This window comes from Podarcis liolepis (assembly GCF_965112155.1).
Source record: "Podarcis liolepis genome assembly, chromosome: Z".
Lineage (NCBI taxonomy): Eukaryota > Metazoa > Chordata > Lepidosauria > Squamata > Lacertidae > Podarcis > Podarcis liolepis.
The window spans coordinates 1,103,277-1,126,329 of record NC_139570.1 but is presented as its reverse complement, the minus strand read 5'-3'; the positions used below and the strand labels follow the sequence as shown (position 1 = coordinate 1,126,329).

Sequence of the window (23,053 nt, the reverse complement as noted above, 5' to 3'; positions counted from 1 at the left end):
AGAGTCCCATGGACTGCAAGAAGAGCAAACCTATCCATTCTTAAGGAAATCAGCCCTGAGTGCTCACTGGAAGGACAGATCCTGAAGCCGAGGCTCCAAGACTTTGGCCACCTCATGAGAAGATTCCCTGGAAAAGACCCTGATGTTGGGAAAGATGGAGGGCGCAAGGAGAAGGGGACGACAGAGGACGAGATGGTTGGACAGTGTTCTCGAAGCTACCAGCATGAGTTTGACCAAACTGCGGAAAGCAGTGGAAGACAGGAGCGCCTGGCGTGCTCTGGTCCAGGGGGTCACAAAGAGTCGGGCACAACTAAACAAAAACAAGGTGCTACTGGAAGGAATTTTTTTATTTTGTTTCAAACTTTTCATGTCACCCTTTTTAGACATGCATCATTTCTTGGCACAGTAATTCGGTTTTACTAGCAAACTGGAAGTTAAACTAAACTTTTCCAGCCCCAGCAAGAGCATGGGGAGCTTTCACACAACATACCTACACACTCAGTGGCGTAGCATGGGGGCGCGCAGGGGGGGCCGGCCGCACCAGGTGCAACATCTGGGGGTTAGGGGGTGCAAATCCACGGGTTAGGGGGCGCAAATTACTTGCCTTGCCCCAGGTGCTGACAACCCACGCTATGCCACTGTACACACTGCAGCCGACACACTCATGTGTCATGACACACAGTTTGGAAAGCTATGCTGTTTAACATTTACATGAAGCTTCTGAGTGGGGTTATCCAGAGGTTTAGGGTACATTGTCAGCAATATGCTGATGACACACAGCTCCTTTACCTCTGCAGGTGAGACAGTGGAAGTGCTGGACCAGTGTCTTACCTTGGGAATGGGCTGAATGAGAGCCAACAGACTGAAGCTCAATCCAGATAAGAGGAGGCACTGTTAGTGGGTTATTCCCTAGACCAGATGGGTGGGAGGTGGCTTCCTCTTGATTGGGTTAGCCCCCAGCCCGCCAAGCGGTCTCAACCCTGCCGGGACTGGGAGCCCCCAACTGACGGCCCAGTGGATCTCTGAGGCCTGGAGAGCTAAACAGCTGAGAACCATTTCCCCACCATCACTGCTGCCACCACCAAGGGAGAAAGGCAGGAGGAATCACACAGCCTATCCCAGGCCCAACCCCGAGGCAACCTCCCTGGTGACCAGCGTGAAAGGGCAGGCCAGGGCCCGGGGGGAATCGTGCGCCAGAGACCACCGGCGGGGGGGGGGGCAAACGCAACACGGGACCGGACCTCCCCTGCTGGAAATTTTTATTTTATTTTTATTTTATTTTTTCTAATTTATTATTTCATTTATTTTTTCTTTGAAGTAGTGTAATGGCATCCACGCAGGAGGCCTGAACCACTGGGGCTGCCGCCTTAGCCCTCACGCAAGGGCCCGACACCCAGGCCCTGTGGGCCCCGCAGTGAAATTAAAAGTGCCTGTGAGTCAAAAATACCACCAATACATTTTTAATTATATACACAACCTCTTTTTTCCATGAATACCATTAGTTTTGATTTTTTATTCATTTTCATGCATTTTCTATTACTCACTTATTTTTTACTATTATTTTCTCATATTAAAAATCCTGCTTTCTCACTATGTCTATCATTACATCTTATTTCTACCTTTTATTTTTTTGATTACAACACCTCAACATGTTGTTGTTTTTTTAATAAACTTTTTAAAGTCCTGGCATTTTCATTCCCCCTCCCCCCCTTTTTAAAGTAGTACTATACTTTTCTTCTTTTCTTTATCCCCTTCTGAATAAACAAACAAATAAAAACATCATCTATATACACACACATATATACATACATATACCCCTCCATCCATTTTCAATAGTAATATATTAATATATTCACATCAATCCTGGCTAACCACCTAAAAATCTTCCTATACAAACTAATCACCCCAGATCAGGCAGACTTTGTCCCTGGTTGCAACATAGCAAATCCTATTGGGAAACTACTAAATCTTATTGAACACAGCAAAACAACTGAAGCCTGTGAACGTGGGATTCGGCGGGCACCTTTTGCGCCTCCCCTACTCGCGGGGAAACCCGGTTTCGGGGATCCGGAGCGACGTGGGGTGAGTGGCACGGTGCTTCGAATTGTCTGCTTCTTCCACGGAGCGAAGCCGCATTGCTGTTGCCGGAGAGCGCTGACTTTTTCCTGTGGACAATTTGACTCTAAAGTAATTATCCGTGAGTAGAGCTGAAGTGGGGGAATTGGATTTTTAAATGTTTAATTTGGCATCGAAACGGGGAGGTTCAATACAGGAAGTCCGCCTCCCCCTTTTGTAAATAAACTAAAGCAATGAGGCTGCAAACTGAAGTTTGGGAAAGCCTTTTGTAAAAGACTAAATCTCCATCGGCAAAGAACTAACCCCCCCCCCCTTTGGAGACAGGAGAAGAGAGGGGGAAGTGGTGGACTGAATATGCCTGTAGGAGAGAGTCAAGAGAGTTAAAATACCGCCGCTGTGACCCTGGAAACGGGCTGCTAGCAGGATTGATGTCTTTTGGAATGTTCATTGACAGCGATTAGAACGTTCATTGACAGGTAGCTAAACAAGAGAATACATTGTTTCTACAGTCTCCGGCTATTCTTAAAAAAAAAAAAAAGGAGTAAAAGTAACTGAAAACTGAAACTAACTTTGGATTATTGGAACTGTGTTTAAAAGAGGACTTTACTGACTAATACAAATAGAAACTGGTTTCCCCTAGTGGAAGCTTTTGAAATTGGTTGCTTTACAGGAGCTGGGCTAGGGGAATTTCCAGCTGCAAGATAAAGAATTGTGAGACTCTGGGATTGACCTTGAATCTCTTAAGTGTTATGGCAAATGGAAAGGAAAAAACAGATGGAATGTCGACAGAAGAGGCCTTAGCGGTCACAATAGTGAAAATAAACGATTCGCTGAAACAGCTTCACAAGAAAACAGACGTGATAAATGTGAAAGTGGATGCTGCAAATATTAAAATAGACTTAATTGTAGAAAGTTTAAATAATCTGGGACAAAAGGTGAATACCAATACAGAAACCATCCAGAAATTGATACAGGAATCTACTCTGATACAGCAAACTGCGGATGAAGTCAAGGAGAAAACCCTTGCTGCTGAATGTAAAGCAATACAACTGGAGAGAGAGAGAGTCCCATCCATACAAGGACAACTTGATGAACATAAGCTGACATTTGTTATGATTGAACTTAAAGAAAAACAGACGAAGTTGAGGACCAGAGCCCTACCTGAGGAAAAGGAAAGCTTGACAGAGTTTCAGAAGGAGACAGGACTAACATCAGTTGAGAAAGAGAGGTATTGGGGGTTAGTATGACTGCCCAAAATGTGAATCTATTCAAGGATAACTGTGAAGGACGTTGGATTGAAGAGAAGGGGGATTTGGAAATATGGACAAATCTGAAGTTGTTATTGTTGGGCCAAGTTGCTGTGGTGGGGATGAGGGTTGCTGTGTTGTCGGGGATGTTGCTTTTGTTTCAAACATTGCAAGTTTTGGATGGGATGGATAGGTTCAGGAGGTGGCAGAGGGACGTCTCTAGATTTGTTTGGCAGGGCAGGAAGCCTTGAGTAAAATTTAAGATATTGACGGATGCCAAAGAAGGAGGTGGACTTGCCCTGCCGGACCCATAAACTTTGTTGTGAACCATCTGCTTTTTGCTGGCTGAGAGAATGGCTGCTTCTTGAAAGCAGTGAAGTGTTGGATAATGGCAGATGAATTTGATGGACTATATGGAATTGGGGGAAATGACTGGCAAGATCCGAGACCAGGGAGAAGAGTCGGGGGAAGAAGACTGGAAAAAGTTTAAAGACTATTTATAGAAATATTGTAAAATTAATGAATGTTAGAAGAATGTTGGAATGAAGTTATATGGCTTTAGTAGAAATGTTATAAGGAATTAAGTATAAATAGATGAGTAGAAAATTAAAGGAAAAAATAAGGCAAGAATGTGTTAAGATAATTATAGGATAGAAAACAGAGGAAGATGGAAAGGAATTGCTGAAACAATTAATAGAAGTGGAATACAAAAAGGGAGGTGTGAGGAGGTTGTTGGAAATAAGCGAAGGAAAGATAAGATATTGAAAATGTTTGAGGTGTTTTTAAATTGTTTTTGTTTTGTTTTGTTAGTTCAATGTGTTATGTGGTGTTTTTGTATTGTATTTCTATTGTTCTTTTTTCCCCTTTTTTTGTTTGTAGTGTTGTGTTGAAACTGTTAGAAAAGTAATAAATATCATTTTAAAAAAAAGAACAACAACCAAACTCCCACTGACAATTATGTTCCTAGGCACCTTCTTTTAAGCTTTTGATTGCTTAGAATGGAAATATCTAGTAGCAGTATTAACTAACACAAGATTTGGCCCCACCTCCTAAAAACCCTCAAAGAAATTTACTCCCAATCTCAGCAAAATTAACAATATGGACTCCAATACCATAGCATCCAAAGAGGCACAAAACAAGGATGCCCACTGTCTCCCTTCCTATTCATCTTGGTCCTGGAACCTCTTGCAATCCGACTCCGAGCAGCCCCAGGTATCAAGGGTGTGGAAATAAAAGGTTAAATTCCTGCATTGCAGGAGGTTGGACTAGATGACCCTCCTGGTCCCTTCCAACTCAACAATTTGTTTGTTTGTTTGTTTGGAAAAAAAAGAGCTCTGAGCTATCAGATTATTTCTTCCCAGCAGTCCTGGTCAGGATATTTCTTAGCGAAACTGCATACTTCCCCCACCTGCATTTGCAACTGAAGTCTAGCATAGACAGAGAATCAGAAACTAGCAACCCTTGACCAGTGCAGGGGACCTGGCAGTGACACTATTCATCATTCTCTAAGCACAGTAACAAAAAGGACTGTGAGACATGAGAGAGGAGGGCCTCCTCAACGGCTGCTTGCAATTTTCTTCCCTGCGAATCAAGACTGGCTTCCCTCTTTGTTGTCCTCCTGTCAGCAGGTAAAGACTGTTTTTTATTCTGGAAGGCTTCACAGAACTAGCTGTTTCTAAGAGAAAGACTTTTCATAGCCCTGTGCAGTTTCTTACTAGATTTGTCCTTATGTTGTTTAGATTCTGTTATAAAACCCCCACAGAGATAGACTGCCAAGACCCCAAATAAATGACCCAGAAGAGGGGAGTCACCACTATCTCACCCTGCTACACGCAGATGGAGAAAGAGCCACAACTTGCTATTTCCCCCTTCTGACAATCCCAGGCTTTTTCTCTGGGAGAATGGTGTTGTAATACCTGCTTTAGCCCAGGTTTCCACGACTGAAAACTTGTTAACACTTCAGGCAGGAAAACTTCCAAAGGCTGCTTACCTGAAGGACTCCTATCATGAAACTCCTCCACTCTTGTCATGGCCTGGGGGTTCATGGTTTGGTTTGTCTGCATTTCAACCTTTCTGCAGCAGCCTTGCATGAATATCAACACACACCTCAGTTTTCAAATAGATGTTTATAACTACCAATCTGTTGCTGTTTAAAACATAAATAATTCTTATTGAAATGTTTGTGGGTGGATGTAGATGCACAGCTCAAAGACATCTGTACAGCTGTGAGAGGAGATTATGCAGGTAAGAACAGATCCTTGGTGGTGCTGTTAAGATCACTGTTCTTGAGTACAGAGTCCACAGCAGGGGTCAGCAACCTTTTTAAGCTGTGGGCGGGTCCACCATTCCTCAGACCTTGTGGGGGGCCGGACTATATTTTTAAAAAAATAACGAACGAATTCCTATGCTCCACATATAACCCAGAGATGCATTTCAAATAAAAGGACACATTTTATTTAAACCATGGGCTGGATTGAGAAGGCGATTGAGCCAGATCCAGCCCACGGACCTTAGGTTGCCTACCCCTGTTCCACAGGGGTGATGATCATTAACTCCTCCGAGCTGGAAAGCTGGAAACCTGTCCTCTTGACCCGTGACCGTCTTGGCTGCTTAGAGCATGTCCAGACGAGGTGCGGGCCCCCCTGGGGGATATCATTAATTTGTCTCTTGGCACCGGGACATTCCCAGGGGAACTGAAGGAGGCAGTGGTGCACCCGCTCTTAAAGAAAACATCATTAGATCCCTTAGATCTATCCAATTACCGCCCAGTTTCGAATCTTCCATTCCTGGGTAAGGTGATTGAGAGAGCGGTTGCTGAACAGCTTGGTAGGTTTCTGGATGAAACATCGGCTCTGGATCCATTCCAGTCTGGCTTCCGCGCTGGTCATGGGACCGAGATGGCTCTGATCACCCTAACAGATGATCTTCATAGGAAGCTGGATCGAGGCGGGTCGGGGCTGCTGATTCTTCTAGAGCTGTCAGCAGCCTTTGACATGGTCGATCACGAACTCCTGGACCACCGCCTTGCCGACGTGGGGATCCAGGGCACAGTCCTTCAATAGCTGCGCTCGTTTCTCTCTGGTCGGGGACAGAGGGTGGTGCTTGGGAGGGGGGAACTGTCATCGCGCCACTCCTTGGTGTGTGGAGTGCCTCAGGGTGCAATACTCTCCCCAATGCTTTTCAACATCTTTATGCGCCCCCTCGCCCAGCTTGTCTGGAGTTTTGGGTTGGGCTGCCATCAGTATGCTGATGACACCCAACTCTATCTGTTGATGGATGGCCATCCTGACTCAGCCCCAGAAACACTGATCAGATGTTTGGAAGCTGTGGCTGGATGGTTACATGGGAGCTGGTTGAAGTTAAATCCTTCGAAGACAGAGGTCCTTTGGCTGGGAAGGGAGGATATGGGATTGGGGGGGGCAACTCCCATCTCTTGCGGGGGTGCAATTAGTGCCAGCACCGTCCTTTAAGAGTTTGGGTGTAATCCTCGACACCTCCCTTTCCATCGAGGTGCAGATTGCAGCTACAACAAAGGCGGCATTTGTTCATCTCCGACAAGCTAAGCAGTTGGCTCCTTACCTCTCTTGCCCTGACCTAGCCACTGTGATCCACGCGACGGTCACCTCCAGACTGGATTATTGTAACTCGCTCTACGTGGGGCTGCCCTTGAGACTGACCCAGAAACTCCAGCAGGTGCAGAATGCCATGGCGAGACTCCTTACGGGGTCTTTGCTGCGAGATCACATTCACCCGGTGCTATACCAGACACACTGGCTCCCGGTGGAGTACAGGATCAGGTTTAAGGTGATGGTTTTAACCTTTAAAGCCCTATATGGCTTAGGACCCTCGTACCTACGGGACCGCCTCTCCTGGTATGTCCCACAGAGGAACTTATGGTCTTCAAATAAAAACATCCTGAAGGTCCCAGGCCACAGAGAGGTTAGGCTGGCCTCAACTAGAGCCAGGGCTTTTTCGGCTGTGGCTCCAATCTGGTGGAACGCTCTGTCACAAGAGACAAGGGCCCTGCAGGACTTGACATCTTTCCGCAGGGCCTGCAAGACAGAGCTGTTCTGCCAGGCCTTTGGTCGGGGTTCAGTCTGACTCCCTCTCCCCTTTCATAAAAACTTGCATGAAAGTGGCCTCCCAATTTTTCTCACAGGCCCATGTAAGTTCAGCACAAACAGTTGGGCCTGGTGAGCATTTAAGGCCCCCAACCCTAATCTGCGGGTTGCCATCTGACTGGATTTTATTCTGATCCTGATCTGATTTGAGGATGTTTTTTAATTGATTGTCTGATTTTATGTTAATGTGTTATACATTTGATGTTAGTCGCTCTGAGCCCGGCTTCGGCTGCGGAGGGCGGGATACAAATAAAAATTTATTATTATTAATTATTATTATTATTATTATTATTATCCATCCAGTGCAGTAGCCCAAACAGCCACACGTGCTAATTTTGATTTAGATAAAATATTATTGATGTAAATCTCTCTCTCTTTCTCTACATATACTGGTTTTTTTGCTCTATAAGACTCATTTTTTCCCTCCTAAAAAGTAAGGGGAAGTGTGTGCGTCTTATGGAGCGAATGCAGGCTGCGCAGAAGCTTTCGCTGCACAGCGACACCTCTTGCTGTTCTGGCTTCTGAAATTCAGAATATTTTTATTCTTGCTTTCCTCCTCCAAATACTAGGTGCGTCTTGTGGTCTGGTGCGTCTTATAGAGCGAAAAATACGGTGTGTGTGTGTGTGTAAAACATTTTTTGGAAACAAAATTAAAAACCCCACATCCCACCCACTCTAAAAGGCCATAGATAGTTAAGATCAAGCCAAAGGCCAGGCTGAAAAGGAATTATTCATTTTACTAAGTTCGAAACATACTTTTTAAAAAAGTGATTGTTTGCTGCTTAGTAGTGTTTTCTCAACGTGTTGCCTAAGAAATTCTTACTGCAGTGAGATGATCTATTAATGGACTATGAATACTGTAGGGACCAGCAGACCACTGATTGCAACATGAGTATTATGTGAGGCAGGAGAAGTGCTGGTTTTTTGTACTACAGCAACAGATTGGATCTCCACAGGGAGATCCCAAAATGAACTGTGCCAACCTGAAGCTCAACTTCTGAGCAACTCACTGGGCACCTGCAGCAATCATAGTTGCAGCTTAGCCATGTTTCATAAACTCAGGAAGAAGGATGGGGGACTTACTCCCTGACCCTCTGAAGATACCCAACCTGGCATGCCTGGCTAACCCCAGCCAGTGGCCTTCCCACCTCAGGACTTCCCAGCAGAAGCTCCACTTACCTGGAAGACCCACCACGCAACGCTGCCACCTACCTTGGAATGTCGCCGCGTTCTGGGTGATGAGGAACTTCAGCTCCATGCTGGCTGACTGCAGGAGCTGCTCCATGTTGGAACGAGCCATGGCTTGGTATTTCTCCTCCATTTTCCGGGAGCAGCATGTCAGGCCTCTAGGGATGCATACCTGCAAATCTGATCCTGCAGGCAAAACATCAGGGAGCATCCCATTAGCACACAGCAAGTCCTCAAACAGAGAGGCAGGAACCAGTATGTTCAGAGACTCTGGGTGCTTTGGTAAAGGAATACTGGAGAGCTCTGGTCCGTGATTGGAATATTTGTGCTGTTTCCTCTCTTTCCACCAGTCAAGCTGCACATTGGATCTGGACCCCAGAGAGGAAGGGGGTGGAACAGGAACCCCTTCATAGCAGCCCTACTGTGAGGTTTCCTTTTTTCTAAAAACTCACAGATATAATTTTGATGCATTTGCATCAACCTGGAGCCACTCCCCCTCCATCTATTTTGGACCACATCTGCATGGGTTGTGCTGGTTGGGGCTGGCAGGAGTTGTCGTCCAAAAGAGCTAGAGGGCACCATGTTGGCAAAGGCAAGGTCAGGTGTGATTTATTTCTATCCCACCTTTCTCCCAATATGGGACTCCCGTCTGCCTACAAAGTGTCTTCCCCAGTGATCTCCTGAGAAAATCTGGGCCAGATTGAGATCTGCTTAGCTTTGGAAAGGGAATGACCTCATGTACCCACAAGACCAGGCCCTGGAACCATCCATTTTAGCAAAGAAAGGGAAGGATTATATTTGGATCAAGCTGATGGCCATGCTCTGCCTCCGTGGTTGGTGGCCGTAGTGCTTACTGAGCAGCAGTTGCCGGAAGCTGCAAGAGGGGAGAGTCCTGCTCTTCCTCTCAGGTCCTGCTTGTGGGCCTTTGTGGCCACTGTGAGAACAGGAGGCTGGGCTGGACAGAGCCCCTTTGGCGCTTCTGACCTGCCCTGAACAAGGAGCACAAGACCCTTGCCACTTGCCCTCCAGTAAGTCATCTCTAGTGCACAAATTAAATCTTCCTCTCTTGTTTTATCCATTTTTATAAGGGCATTAGACTCCTTGGCTAACTGCAAAGGAATGCCAGACAAGCACCGCCTGTTCTTCCGCTCAATAAAAAGCACATTAAGAACAAAAACACAAAGGGAAATATTAAACACCCCGGGTGGAAGGGGATGCTCCAGTTGCACAGGGCACCGTTGGCTGGCAAGCCCACTTTCTCTGCTACAGAAGGCAACCAGACACCGTTCTATCACCACAGGAAGCCTCAGTGAGGGCAGGAAGTCTTTCTGACAGCATGGTCCCTGTGCATCATGCTAAATGATAGTAACACAGGAGGATGGAAGACATGCCCTCAAAGCATAGCAAGAAAGAGGCAAACCTATGGGCTTTGACGGCAAGTGATATTGAGGTACACTATGCCTGGTCATGGGGGCTCTATTTAGTCAAGGGAATTGGGAGGTGTGTGTCTGACTGTCCGCAGCCCCTCAGGCTTCATATATTTGGCTGGCCCCCGTCAGCAGCCAGGTGCTGGCCCTGCAGGAACGCTTCACCATCCATATGACTCTTCTAGCATGATTCCCCATTGCACTGAAAAAGCCAGATTGTTTTAAGGAACTTAAATGCAGGGGAAGCAGACCAGAACAGCTGCAAAGCCAGGAAATTAGGTTTCAGAGCAAGAGGGAGGGAGGTGAAGAAGTATGGGAGTGAGCTGGACTGTGCCGTTACAGGGAAACAGAACGTGAAAATGACATTGTTCCTTCCTGAGCCAGGACTGTGGGAATCAGTGACTATTTATGTTATCATTGATTGATTGATTGATTGATTGATTGATTGATTGATTGATTGCCTTGGTATCCCACCTTTTCCTCCAAGGAGCTCAAGGTGGCATGCATGTGTCTCTCTCCCTCCTCATTTAACCCTCCCACAACAACCCTGTGGGGTAGGCTAAGCTGAGACAGGCAGAGACTTGCCCCCAAGGTCACCCAAGCAGCTTCTGGGTTGAGTGGGAATTGAACCCTGAAGAAAGAAGAAAGGCCTGCTGGGCTGGATCCAGGGACATTTGGCTAAACCGAAAATGCTGCATCTCACTGCAAAGTGTGGCATCTCCCTCACTCTTTCTGCCCTGTTCTTTTGTGCTGGCCTTCTCAATGTCTACAGAGTTAGAAAGGATTCTCTGGATCCCCTTGTCCAGCACCCTCTACAATGCAGGCATCAGGCAAGAAGTAAAAATTGCCTCCCAAATGAAGAGTTTGCAAAACTGGTAGATTCTCTCACTCACCCATCTCTGTTTTCCAGACCACTTGATGTGCTGCAAATGGCAAACGGCCACCCACGAGGGCAAGCCAACCAGTAAACACATTTGGGAGCCAAACGTTTGTGCTAAATCACACTAAGCTCACTTCCATGCAAGGCTGCTGCAGAAATCTGCTCACCGACAAAGAGGGCAGTTAGACACACCAGGTCACCCCTGGGGAGGTGTTCAGGTGCAACTCTTGTTCTGCTGCATAGCTGCCAAGCACTAGCCTCAGGTGGAGAGATGAATAAGCCCCGCAGAGCATCAAATCTGCCAGAGCATGCAACACTCTCCTCCCAATCATTTTAATTCAAGTCTGAGAGCTCTCTGGAGAAAAAATCTCTCTCTCTCTGGCAGCTAAGATAATTTATTTGCTTAATGGTCCTTAGCCTAAAGATTGCTTTATCTTCTGATCTGTTTTCAGGTGGTTGGTGGGGAGGGGGAAATGAAGGCACCTCAAAGCCACTGTATCTCACAACTGCTCTTCTCAGTCTCCCAAAACACCCCCTTATTTGCAACTATGCCATTGGCAACCCCCTCTGAGAAGGAAACCCACCCTCGGTTCTAGCAATACAACACTGGGGGAAAGTGTGCCCATTCTGATCTCTTTCTGCTGCTCAGCTTTCACAACTGCAGCCCACAGACCAAACACCAACCAGCCTGCCCTTATTAATTGTTATGGAAATTACGGGGGGGGTCACATCTTTAAAGTTGCTAAATGTTACAAATATTATGCATAAATGTATCCTTTCGACTTGACAGCTCAGGGAAGTTACCTAGCTTTAACAATCATATAAAATCAACTCCTTTGCCAGTTTCCTCTATTTCAACACTATTTTGCGCTTGGGAAAAGGACTCTTTCCCCTGCCACCTCCCCAAGAATGAGGACATGTATACACACCTCCTACCCCAGGAGGTTCCCAGAGGGGACAATTGCTGAGCTGATTGTTGGCCAAGGGAAGCCTAATCCCACCCCCAGACTTGCCAAGGGACCAGACATGCAAAGGAAGGTCTATTGTACTTTGGGTGGTGGGACTTCAGAGGTGTTTGCCTATGCTAATCTTATACCTGAGTCTTGCCCTGCCATGTCTGCTTATGCTAATCTTGTACCAAGGACTTGTCTGGACATGTTTGCCAAGGTTAACCTCTCCCCTTTTGTGTCATGTCAGTGATGTAGCAATGATGCTGTACGAACTGTATTCTGGGATATGGTGGGAAATTTTAAAAGTCCTTGATTCCTCTTTGAACCTGTTGCGCAATAAACTTTGGTCTACAGCTATTTGCTCCGGTTGGTGGCTGGACTCCTTCCTTTATTCCGCAGGGACCCACAGACTCTGCCCAACGAGCTAGTGACTGAGCAGCCTCACACCTAGATTTTTCCGTAACATTAATAAAGATGAGCGAAGCTGGGCAGAGCAGAAGCACCACTGAGCACAACCTCTTGCCCCAAGGCAACATCCCCATGGCTTGTGACTGCCTGCCACAGCTCAAGAGATGCAACCACAACTCACGAGCCAAGCAGCTGCCTAGAGCAAATGTCCTGTTAAAAGGTGCTCATCCTGGCTAGCTACCTGACACCATACCCAGGCTGGAATTCCTCCACAGAAAGGAGCAGGCCCTGTGACAGACAAAACAGTGTTAAGACAACCCTTCTGTCTGGTCAATGGAGCAGCACATCCTGCCTGTTGGGCTCTTGATTCACATTTGCCCAGAATTTCTGTCTCCCATATCCAGCAAGGGACCTTCAAAAGTCTAGATTCAACCACTGCATAGCCCAACCTGTTCCAGAAAAGTGTGGTACAAAGTTGAACTTTGCATCTCAGCGAGAGTTCAAAAAAGCACCCAAGAAGAGTCTGTGGCAAGAGCACCCCCAGAAAATTGGAGTGGGAGAGAAAGGCAAAGGGGGGAAGCATTGCATTGTGTGGAATTTGGCAGCTTCAAACCATTTCTTTACAAATCTCAAACAAGAATAGTTTCCCCCCAAAAGACCAGATGGAGCAGCAGCCTAGCAGGGATGTGTTTGGTGGCAGGCAGAGGTGTACCATGGGGATCACACTTTTTATATACCAGTATATATAAAAAAGCATGAGAGAATTATTAGGCAATTAGATTTTCTTGTGCCATATTTTATTTTACTGGAAAGCTCATATATCCGCAATGCAATAAATACATCGGACATCTGTTGCAGAAAGTTTTTCCATGCCCACAGTGGTGCAGAGGTGGTAATGGCTGGCGGGGAATGACAACATGCAGGTCAAGCTCTGGGCTATCTGTTTTTAAGAACCTAATGAAAAAGAGATAAATTGTATGCCAACGAGGCTCAATAGGTTATAAAAACCAGAACACAAGGAGGATCTGGCTTAGGGCATCTGTTATGCCTTATCCTGTGTGACACCCTCCCGCCTCCAGGCCCAAATGTAGTGTGTCTTAGTCAAGCTGTGCCGGGTTGAGGTTGCAATGGCCAGGAAAAGGATGATGCCACGGGTACCCCAGCACAAGCAAAGGAAGTCTCTTGATCTTAAGCAAATCCACCATAGCACGAGGCAGGGCCCCTGTGTGGTTGAGAGGAGAGAGTGTTAGGGCTGTAACTCAACAGGCAGAGCACCTCTTTCACAGGCAGGTAGTCTCAGGATCAACACACACACACACACACATGCCCATAACTTCTAGCCAAAACTAAAGATGAAATAATTTAGAACAGGGCAGTCCAACACAGCCAAGGGCAGTCCAACTGCAGCCCTCAAGGCCTTTTTCTTTTCTATTTTGAGGCCCGTGACAACATTTGACACCCTCTCCCCCCCCCCCCAGCAGTCCTCATGCTGCCTTGCGTGGCCAGTGAGGAATCCAGCATGGTGGATCACTCTATACTTCATCTGCCTGCAGCTTTCCTCCAGGTGTTTCTCCAGGTGGTGAGGAGCCCACTCTCCCCAGATATCCCTCTGGTCACTAGTTTGGAACCTGCAGTGGGCTTCAGTCCCAACACATGTGGAAATGGGGTAGGTGCTGCATCCAACAGGGACTGTCTCAATGTTCACCCATATGACCCAGTGTGGTATAATGTTTAGAGCATCAGACTAGGGACCCAGGAGATCAGGTTCAAATCCCCACTCAGCCATGAAACTCCCTGGGTGGCCTTGGAGTCAGTCCATGCCTCTTCGGTCTAACCCACCTCACAAGGTTGTTGTGGGGATTAATGAGGAAGTGGGGAACTGTGCACTCTACCATAAGCTCCTTGGAGAAAAAGACAGGATATAAATGCAACAAAACCAATAAATATGGAAGCACCACATGTACCCGGCACGTGGTTCTGCCACGTGGAGTTTTGGGGACTTGACACATGCCACAGCTGGGCTAGTGTAGCACAAGAGTCATGATTTGGGAAGCCCTGCACCCAGATGCTGCTGCTTCTCCTAGAAACCTGCCAGATGACCTTCTGCAGGAACACCTCCTCTTAGCTTATCACAAGAACCTAAAAACACATGAAGCACTTTGCCCTGAAGATACAAGCCTTTGTTATCCAAGTGAATAAAAACATGGAGCAGGAGACAACTGGGGGCCTCTTACAGCACTGTCATAACGGTTTCTGAGACAATATGTGTGGAGTACTTGGAACACTCAAGAACAGCCCTGGCCAACCTGATGTTTTGGATTACCATTACCATCACAGCCAGCCAGCACAAGTCATCGGTCCATCTACCTCAGTTTTAACTGCACTGACTGACAGCAGCAAACCAGGGGTTCAGAGAGCAGCTCTTCCAGAGCCGGAGCCTGGGAGCTTCTACATGCAGGGCAGATGTTCTATCCCTGAACAAAACAGTTAAAGATATTAATTTCTACAGTTCTCTGCCTCATGGGGAGGGGGTGGGATTAAGTTAACATTTGCTGATAAAATCATAAGATTCTCAAATAACACAGAGGGCCATGTGAACCTCCAAGACAGATTCTGAACATTTCCAACCATAAAAAGAGTGCATTTCCAATCTGTAGGGGTCTATAGCTCCCATATATTTTAATTATGCACATAAATACATAACACAGTTCCTAAAGCCATCAAGGGAAGAGGAACACAAGGGAAGAGAGCACTTCAGGAAGTTGTTAAAATTTATCCCTTGGCAGAGGAGGAACAAGCCCTAAATGGCCACAGTGTACAGCAATTGCTGCAAGCAGGTTGAGGCAGTTTGGAAGGAAGGGGGGAGCCTGCTCCTTGCTTCTCTGCTATCAAGAGAATAACTTACGGGCCTGAAATAATTAAGAGCGGAAAACTCAATTATGTGGCAAACTAAAAGACCTGAAAACTGCCGCACACTACTAAATGGAGAAGGAGGAAAGCGACCAAAAGCATCATTAGCACCCACTTTGAAATCACATATATATCTATAATGCATACATGCCCAGGAGAAGCCAATCACCACAACAACTCCAGGTTCTGCAGGTGCTTTTCACTTAACCCCCTCTCCAAAAGTCTCATTTCTCTGTACTGAAATGTTACAGGTTAAACCTTCCTATTTTTCCAGGAGGGCATCCATATCTGCCACTTTTGCAGAGATGTGCTGGGGAAGCAGCAAGCAGACACAAATGCTGTGAGCCAGGGGAAAAGTCCAAGCAGCCAAGATCATCAGCTAGCAGCAAGCTATGAACTGCAATTCTCCTCCCCTTCAGTTCAATTCAGCCTCCAAGGTCTCAGGGAAGAACTCAGCACCTTCAATTTGTTTTCTCCTGCTCTGGAAGGCAGAACTCGAACCCATGGCTTCCAGCTACAAGAAAGGAGATTCCAACTATGCATTCAGAAAAATTTTCTGACAGTGAGGGCTGTTTGGCAGTGGAACAGTCTCCCACGAGAGGTGGTGGGCTCTCCTTCCTTGGAGGTTTTTAAGCAGAGGTTGGCTGGTCTTCTGTCAGGGATGTCCTGCCTTGCAGGGGGTTGGACTAGATTACTCTCAAGTGTACCTTCCAACTCTACAATTCTTTGATTCTATTATCCTAGTTTGGTGCTTCTAGAGACTTAAACGAGAATAATCAACTCAAATAGAGGGAAGGGAGAGGGAGGGAGGGAGAGAGAGAATTTTTGCCCCAAACTTTCCCTGCAAAAACCTGCTCTCTAAAGCTGAATTGGAGCAAACAAACATCAATTGAGATTTTCTAAGATTGTGATTTGCTCCTATTGAGCTTTAAAGCTCTGGAACAACAACAGGACACTTGGACATGGAGCTTTAAATTGTGTACGATGCCTGGAAAGTGCAGAGGAAAGGGAAGTGAGGATAAGTCCTTAGTTTGTTATACAGCTTTACTGACCTTGTTCAATTTCAGGTTTCTGTAGGAGATGCCTCTCTTAAACACAGAGGAGATGCCTCTCTTAAACACAGAGGGGCCCCAGTGCTCCCCCAAATGTGTAAGTGTAACACAGTATGCATAAAGCAATGGTAGAAAAAGCCCAACACAGGTGTACAATCGAAGGCGTATCTATCTACAACTAGACAATGCACTGCAGTTATCGCTTGCTTGTACCAAAGGTAGGGCAAAGGTAGGTTAATCCCCTCCAGACTGACACCTGAAGCAGGGCTAAAGCAGCTCCTGCCCTAGGGAAAGCATTGCATCTTGATTTTGGGCTCCATAGCTACACCCTGGAGGGCAGCAGGGAGCAAAGAGAATGAACAGGCCCCCATTTCAACATCATGAACAGGAAGACCAGACTCAAGGCATGTTTAATCTTTCTGGTACTTACTGAATGTCCAAGAGAGAATTCTATATTACTAACAAAATCCTGACAATGTTCTTCTCCACATAATGATAGAATCATAGAGCTGGAAGGGACCCCAAGGGCCACCTAGTCCAACCCCCTGCAATGCAACCAAAAGCACACATTTTTTGTGCAAGACCTTTAGCGGTCACTAGCAGTTGAATGAAACAACCCCAGGTTGAGTGGCCAAATGGCCTGACCTGATTTAAAGCAATTTCCTCTGTTCCACTCCTGGCTTTTCTCAGTCTGTATGAGAGTCACTTGTTTACTTGCTGTCCACGTTGCATTAAATGATGGGGTGGGGCTTTGCATGCCCCTTCTCCAAAAGCAGTTATTTCAGTATGCACATTTGTGGAAACTCCTCCCCGTTGGAGTCTCTCTCTCTCTCTCTCTCTCTCTCTCTCTCTCTATCTCTCTGCATGTGTGTGTGTGTGTGTGTGTGTGTGTCATGAAGCTGATCTGTCTATATACACTAGCCATTATCTAGTTGGCATATGAGGATGGGTTTGCAAATCCAGGAACTCTTTTGAAGTGGGCTCCTTTTGGAGCAATAAGTTGGTGGTAATACCAAGATACAGTGGGCATGCTGTGCAGAAGGCATGGTGTGCTCTCTCTTATGCTCTCTGCAAATGTGAATGTAAGCATGTTACACCTGAACACATAAACTGTTGCTTCCTGTGAACTAGGAAGTGACGCTGTGTGCTGAAGTGGGCTTGCAAACCATGGCTTTTGTGTGTCATTGTTAGGGTTGTTTCCCTGCCTCTATGCTTGCCAAACGGCAGCAAGCCAGGCTGGCTGGCACTTCCCTCTATGTGCCTTTTGGGCTTAACTGGCCAAGCTGAACTTTGGCTTCACTGTATGTCTGGTGATTCTAACCAGGGCTAAGGCCACTATGGAGGAATTGGGACCCAGCTGTTGAGCTACATACATACATGCTTACCTCCCCCTCCCCTGTGGAGATGTTCTTGCTTCCACAAATTCACCCATCTCTAGTCACAAATGTACCCTCAAACACATCTCAGATGAAAATAGGGAGGTTTCTCACACACACACCAACTGACCCTCCTTTACTCCCCCACTCCACCCCCATTTTTGTTACCAGCACCCCAGCAGAGCATCTCCTCCACCAATAGACCAAGGGAACAGAGCACCTGTACCCTCCTCCACTGTCCTGAGAAAACCCCTTAATCCCAATTTAATTTTATGTTATTCTTTGTAGATTTACAAGAGGAAAAACACAAACAAATTTTTAGAAAGGGGCAAGATTAGGTGCGGATGCACAAAGAATTTTTTTTTTAAAAATCAGACTCCTTGCACCCCTTTCTTCCCAGCCAGGGTGGCCCTGCCCTCTGCCTGCACCTCAGAGCCAGGACATCATGCAAGGCTTTGCAGCAGCAGCCTCTCCTTCTCCCCACCCACTCTGCAGGAGCCACCCCAAGCTGCCCAAGGGAGGAGACTGGTAGCAGCAGCCATGCAGAGGCCATAGAGGGACAATGGGATGTTGCTGTGCAGCCACAACTGCTGCTGCCATGGCCGCCACTCAGGGCAAGCACCAGCTCATCCTCCTCCCCAAGTTCAGTGGCGGTGGCTAGGGGGGTGGGCATGGGCATCAGTGGTGTAGCGTGGGGGGTGCAGGGGGGGCCGGCCGCACCGGGCGCAACATCTGGGGGTTAGGGTTAGGGGGCGCAAATCCATGGGTTAGGGGGGCGCAAATCCACGGGTTAGGGGGCGCAAATTACTTGTCTTGCCCTGGGTGCTGACAACCCACGCTACGCCACTGATGGGCATAGCCAGGATTTTTGTTAGGAGCAGCAGGCCTTTTGTGGTGGGGGGAGAATCTCAGTTGGCTATGTATTTTTATTGATTTGAGGGGGGAGCAGCTGCCCCCCCTGGCTACACCCATGTACATCCCAGTATTGAATCAGAAGCCCGAATGGCTTTTGTAATTCCAGGACCGTCCCTGGAAAATAGATGCACAGATTCAGTGATCACAGAACTGCCACAGGTTGAGAAATCCCATGGTCACCCTGAGCCTGGCAGCTGTGTGAATAAGGTCCAGACTGGCCCAGAGACAGGAGTGTTCTGCATTTCATTCTTGCTGTGCGGATGCTGGTGGGACCTCCGTTTGCTGAAGACCATAATAACATGTTGCCATAATGAACACAATGGCTGCCTCTTATCTGTCTCAGAATAGGCCCATTCTAGAAGATCTCTGCAGAGTAATTACACTTAGGTGATCATTTACTTTCCAGAACTGACTACATAAATCTCAGGAATCAGGGAAGAGTCATTCTGGAATGGTCGTTGAGCTCTGGCTCCCAGTTTATTGCTCCCTCTCTTTCTCTCCCAGTTTTCTTTCATTTCTCATTTGCCCCACTCTGCCCCAGGAGGACATGCCAGCTGCCATTCTGGGCACCTCTGGGCACCTCTGACATGGCAGAACATCCCCCTGAGCTCTGAGGACATGCTCCCAAGTAAACACACGCAGGACATGTGTAGCAGCTGCTCTACGGAAAGTCCCTGCAGGATCAGGCCCTGAGCAGAACGAGGCTGCGGTCCAAGCAAGGTAAGGAAGGCGGAGAGGGAGAAGGAGACTCTTGAGCGCCCCCTTGTGACATGAGCGGGCAGTTCATATCTGAAGCGACCTAGAAGCCTTTCAGCCAAAGCACAGCCTCCGAGGAGGGAAGGGAGAGGACCATGTCGCAGGCATCCTGTTCTCAAAGCCAGATGCCCTGAGTGAAATAGCCCCCTCCCTGCTACCAATCCCCAGCCACTGACATGCAGAAACAACACTGACTCCAACAGTGGAAGGGAACACTGACAATGCAGCTAGGAGCCATGGCTAGCTGAAGTTTACCCTGGAGCATCAAGCTGCAATCTTGCCAGAAAGGAAAGGGTGGACACACACACACACACACACACACACACACACACAAAATGGGTATAGCCAGAGGGCAGGTAGGGCAGCTGCTGCTCCCTAAATGAAGTAAATAAATAAAAACACTTAACTAAAAGTAGAAATTGTAGAAATATTTTGACAGCTTTTTCTGAGTACCTGTGGTCAAAATTAAGTATTTAAAACAACTGTTGAGACATTTCATTCTGAATCTGCCAGACAGAGGCAGACAGAGGACAATGACAGGTGGGAGTCCCCCCAACCCCAACATAAATCCTGGCTACGCCCAGGACACGCACCCCACCACCTCAGTCCCATTGTCACAAAAATCCGTCTTCAGGTTTCTTTTATACGACCATTTTTAAGGTTACCCAACCATTAACAGCAACTCAAAAGGGACAGGCTGGCTCCCATTTTCAAGCAGACGAGCTAATGCGTTGCTCCTGCCTTGCTTATTCGCACAAAGAGCCAAGGAAGGGACAATGAGCAAGAACCCCCACCCCAAAAAAGAAAGAGAGAGAGAGGAGAGAGAAGCCCAAGAGACAATTCTGGCAGCCAGGCCCTCGGGGATTCAAAGAGACTCTTCCTCCTCACCGTTGCTAAATGAACACATTCCACGAACATTTTCCAATGGAAGTATAAAGCGCCAGAGAATCTCCCCGATCATGTTGCGCTTTGGAAAACTTTCTGCTGCGCATCCAGGCGCCGCTGCGCATCCAGCCACCACACCAACTGGGCTCCCCAGAAAAAGCTGTCTGGTCCTAAACCTGACCTCGGCGTCCTCTCGGGCAGCCCTGCTTTCCCGACGGCGAGGACCAGCCGAGAGGCACCCCCACTTCCCCGCCAGGAGACGCCCGCGATTGAACTGGAGCCTCTGCATGCAAAACCGGGTCTCCACGCCCGTACAGCACAGCATTTCTCCCCCTCTCGGCATCAAAGCACCCAGGGCTCCCCCTGCTCCATGTACAAGTTCCCCCCTCGGAGTGCGCAGAAATGCGTTTGCAAAGGGCAAGAGCAAAACTGGAGACGGCAGTAGTAGACCGCTCTGCTTTCTTACCTGGGAGTAAACCCAGCCAGGAGAGCGGACTTAATTCCGAATCCCAAATAGGAAAAAGCGCAAGATTCCCTAAAACTCCCCCCCTCCGCCCCGCAACTCCAGCGAAATCTGCCCGGGAACGGGACGCTGGGAGCAGGACCGGCACCCGCTGGACACGACGAGCAGCGGTGGAACGTGGGGTGCCCTGGCCGGGCCAAGGAAAGGCAGCTTTGGGGGGGGGGCACCCAGGTGCCTTCCTCGAGGCTATGCCCGGGCTCAGCCCCAGCACCTGCTGGCCAGAAAAGTCGCCTTTCCCACCCAGGCAGACCCCGGGTCCGTCCCCACAGGCGGGCACTTCAGTTCAACCTTCCTTGAGGACCTCCGATGTCCAGAGCCGACCAGACGTCCCCAGAAGCCCCCACCACCTGGGGCCGAGAGCCAGAAGCCAGCTGGGGGGCTCTGAAGTTGCGCAAGCTTCCGGAGCTGCTCAACGCTGCACAGTTGCCATCCCACCCCATCGGACCCGCCGCCTGCGCCGCGTACACACGCACACCCGCTCCCCGCCAGCAGGAACTCACCTGCCCCGGGACTCTCGGGAAGCCACTTGGCGCCGGGCTGGAGCGCCTGGAAAGCGGCGCGGACGCGCTGGCAGGTGGGCTCCGCCCTGACGCTGAGCAGAGCGGCGGCTAGGATCGCGCAGAGGCGTAGTGGACAAGGAGGGGGCGCCGCGACTGGCGGAGCTGCCCCGCCGCCCTTCATCTTAGCCTCCGGGCGGCTGCCGCGCTCTACCGCTGCCCTCGGTCGTGCATTCCAGGCCCGGAGGAAGAGGAGGAAAGGAGACGACGGCCAGTCGGCCAGTCAGTCAGCGGGCGATCGAGCTAGAAGCGCCACAACGGCTCTCTGGACCGCAGCGGCAGGCAGACTGAAGCAGCCAAGCCGACCCCGACGCTCCAGCACGAGAAGCCGAGGTCCACGCTGATTGGTCCCAGCGGCACGCCGCCCCCTCCTCACTGGCTCCGCGCAAACTTTCTCCGCCTCTTATTGGTGCGCCCGGGCGTGGAGGGAGGGCGCGGAAGGGAGGTAGGAGGGACTAATACTTGAACAGCTGGAGCTCTGATGGGCTGGAGCAGCCCCTCCCGCTGGGCTGGTACACTGCTTCTGACCAAGGAAGCTACACCTAGCCATTCTCAGTAACACTGGAATCTTCCAAGGCTATAGCGCGAAAGAAAATCCACCGAGTTCAAGGGGACTCTACTTCCTATGCTCGAGAAACTAGCTTGGGGGTATTCCTGTATATCTCGTTGTCACTAGAGGTCCAAGTGTCCGTTGTGGCTAGGAGTGCCTGGCTCTTCAACTACAGTCATTCCTGGACAGGGATAGCCATACCCAGGTCCTTCAACCATTCCTCATAAGGCTTTGCCTCCAAAACCTTGATCATGTTCCAGCCTGTCAACCCCCTTCTTAAATTGTGGTGCCCAGAATTGGACACAGTAGTCTAGAACAAAGGGGACTACCATTACTACAACAACTACTGTGAGTCTCCCTGCTGAGCACTGTGGGGAAACCCTTTGTCCATGTAGTTCTCTACATATTACAACCATTTGCTGACAGGGTCTACTCTGAGTCACAATGCAGCTTTAGAGCTCAAAGGTCAGGAGTGGAGGTGATTTTCTCACTGCACCAGATGCATGAGAAATGGCAAGATCAGAGGAGCCCCTTGTACGTTGTCTTTATAGACCTGACATAGGCCTTTGACTGTTAGCAGAAAATGACTCTTCACACTGCTCAACAAGATGAAATGCTCCACACTATGACTGTGTTCTTCCATAAGAACATATGTTGCACTGTCCAATATGAGGCTTATCCTCAGATGTCTTCCCTATAAAGAGTGGTGTGAAACAGGGTACTTACCCCAATTCTCTTTTGCATATTCCTCCTCCTGTTACTCCCCTATGCCTTCAGCTCAACTCAAGATAATGTACCATATATTCAAGGAGCAACGGGCATCTGTTCAATCTGGCATATCTCACACCGAGACAAAAGTGCGACGGGTCCTTATGCAAGATATGTTTTTGTGCAGATGACACAGCCTTGACAGCTCACTCAGAAACTCACCAGAAAGCTCGTCAGCTGTTTTGTCCAAGCCTGCACTGAGTTTGGCCTTGCTATCAGCCTGATGAAGACCAAGATCCTGGGCCAGATCTTCGCCAGCACTCCATGTATCAGCATTGGTGACCACATGCTTGGTTTTTTCTGCATGGCTCCACCATAACAAGCAGCCTCTCCACGGATGCTGAGCTGGACAAACCTATTGGCAAGGCTGCTATAGAAATGGCTGACCTCTTCAAAAGGGTCTGGGGGAATGTGATGCTAACATCCAATACCAAGATGAAGGCCTACAAGGCTTGTGGGTTGAG

General features: G+C 48.3%; 1 protein-coding gene across 3 annotated transcripts in view; it reads right to left on the bottom strand.

The window, feature by feature from the left end:
• The window catches only part of GPC3 (glypican 3), a 244,259-nt gene extending 222,648 nt beyond the window's left edge, over positions 1-21,611 (bottom strand). The window contains exons 1-2 of one of the 3 annotated variants that reach the window (XM_083486444.1): positions 21,215-21,611; positions 8,657-8,818 (exon numbers count right to left, since the gene is read on the bottom strand). In XM_083486444.1, the coding sequence (XP_083342570.1) occupies positions 8,657-8,818; positions 21,215-21,395 (343 nt within the window). In that variant the 5' untranslated portion in view covers positions 21,396-21,611. Of the gene's footprint in view, positions 1-8,623; positions 8,819-21,214 lie in introns of all 3 variants that reach the window. The other 2 variants (XM_083486443.1, XM_083486445.1) reach the window with 2 other exon arrangements.
• Between the last annotated feature and the right edge of the window lie 1,442 nt (positions 21,612-23,053).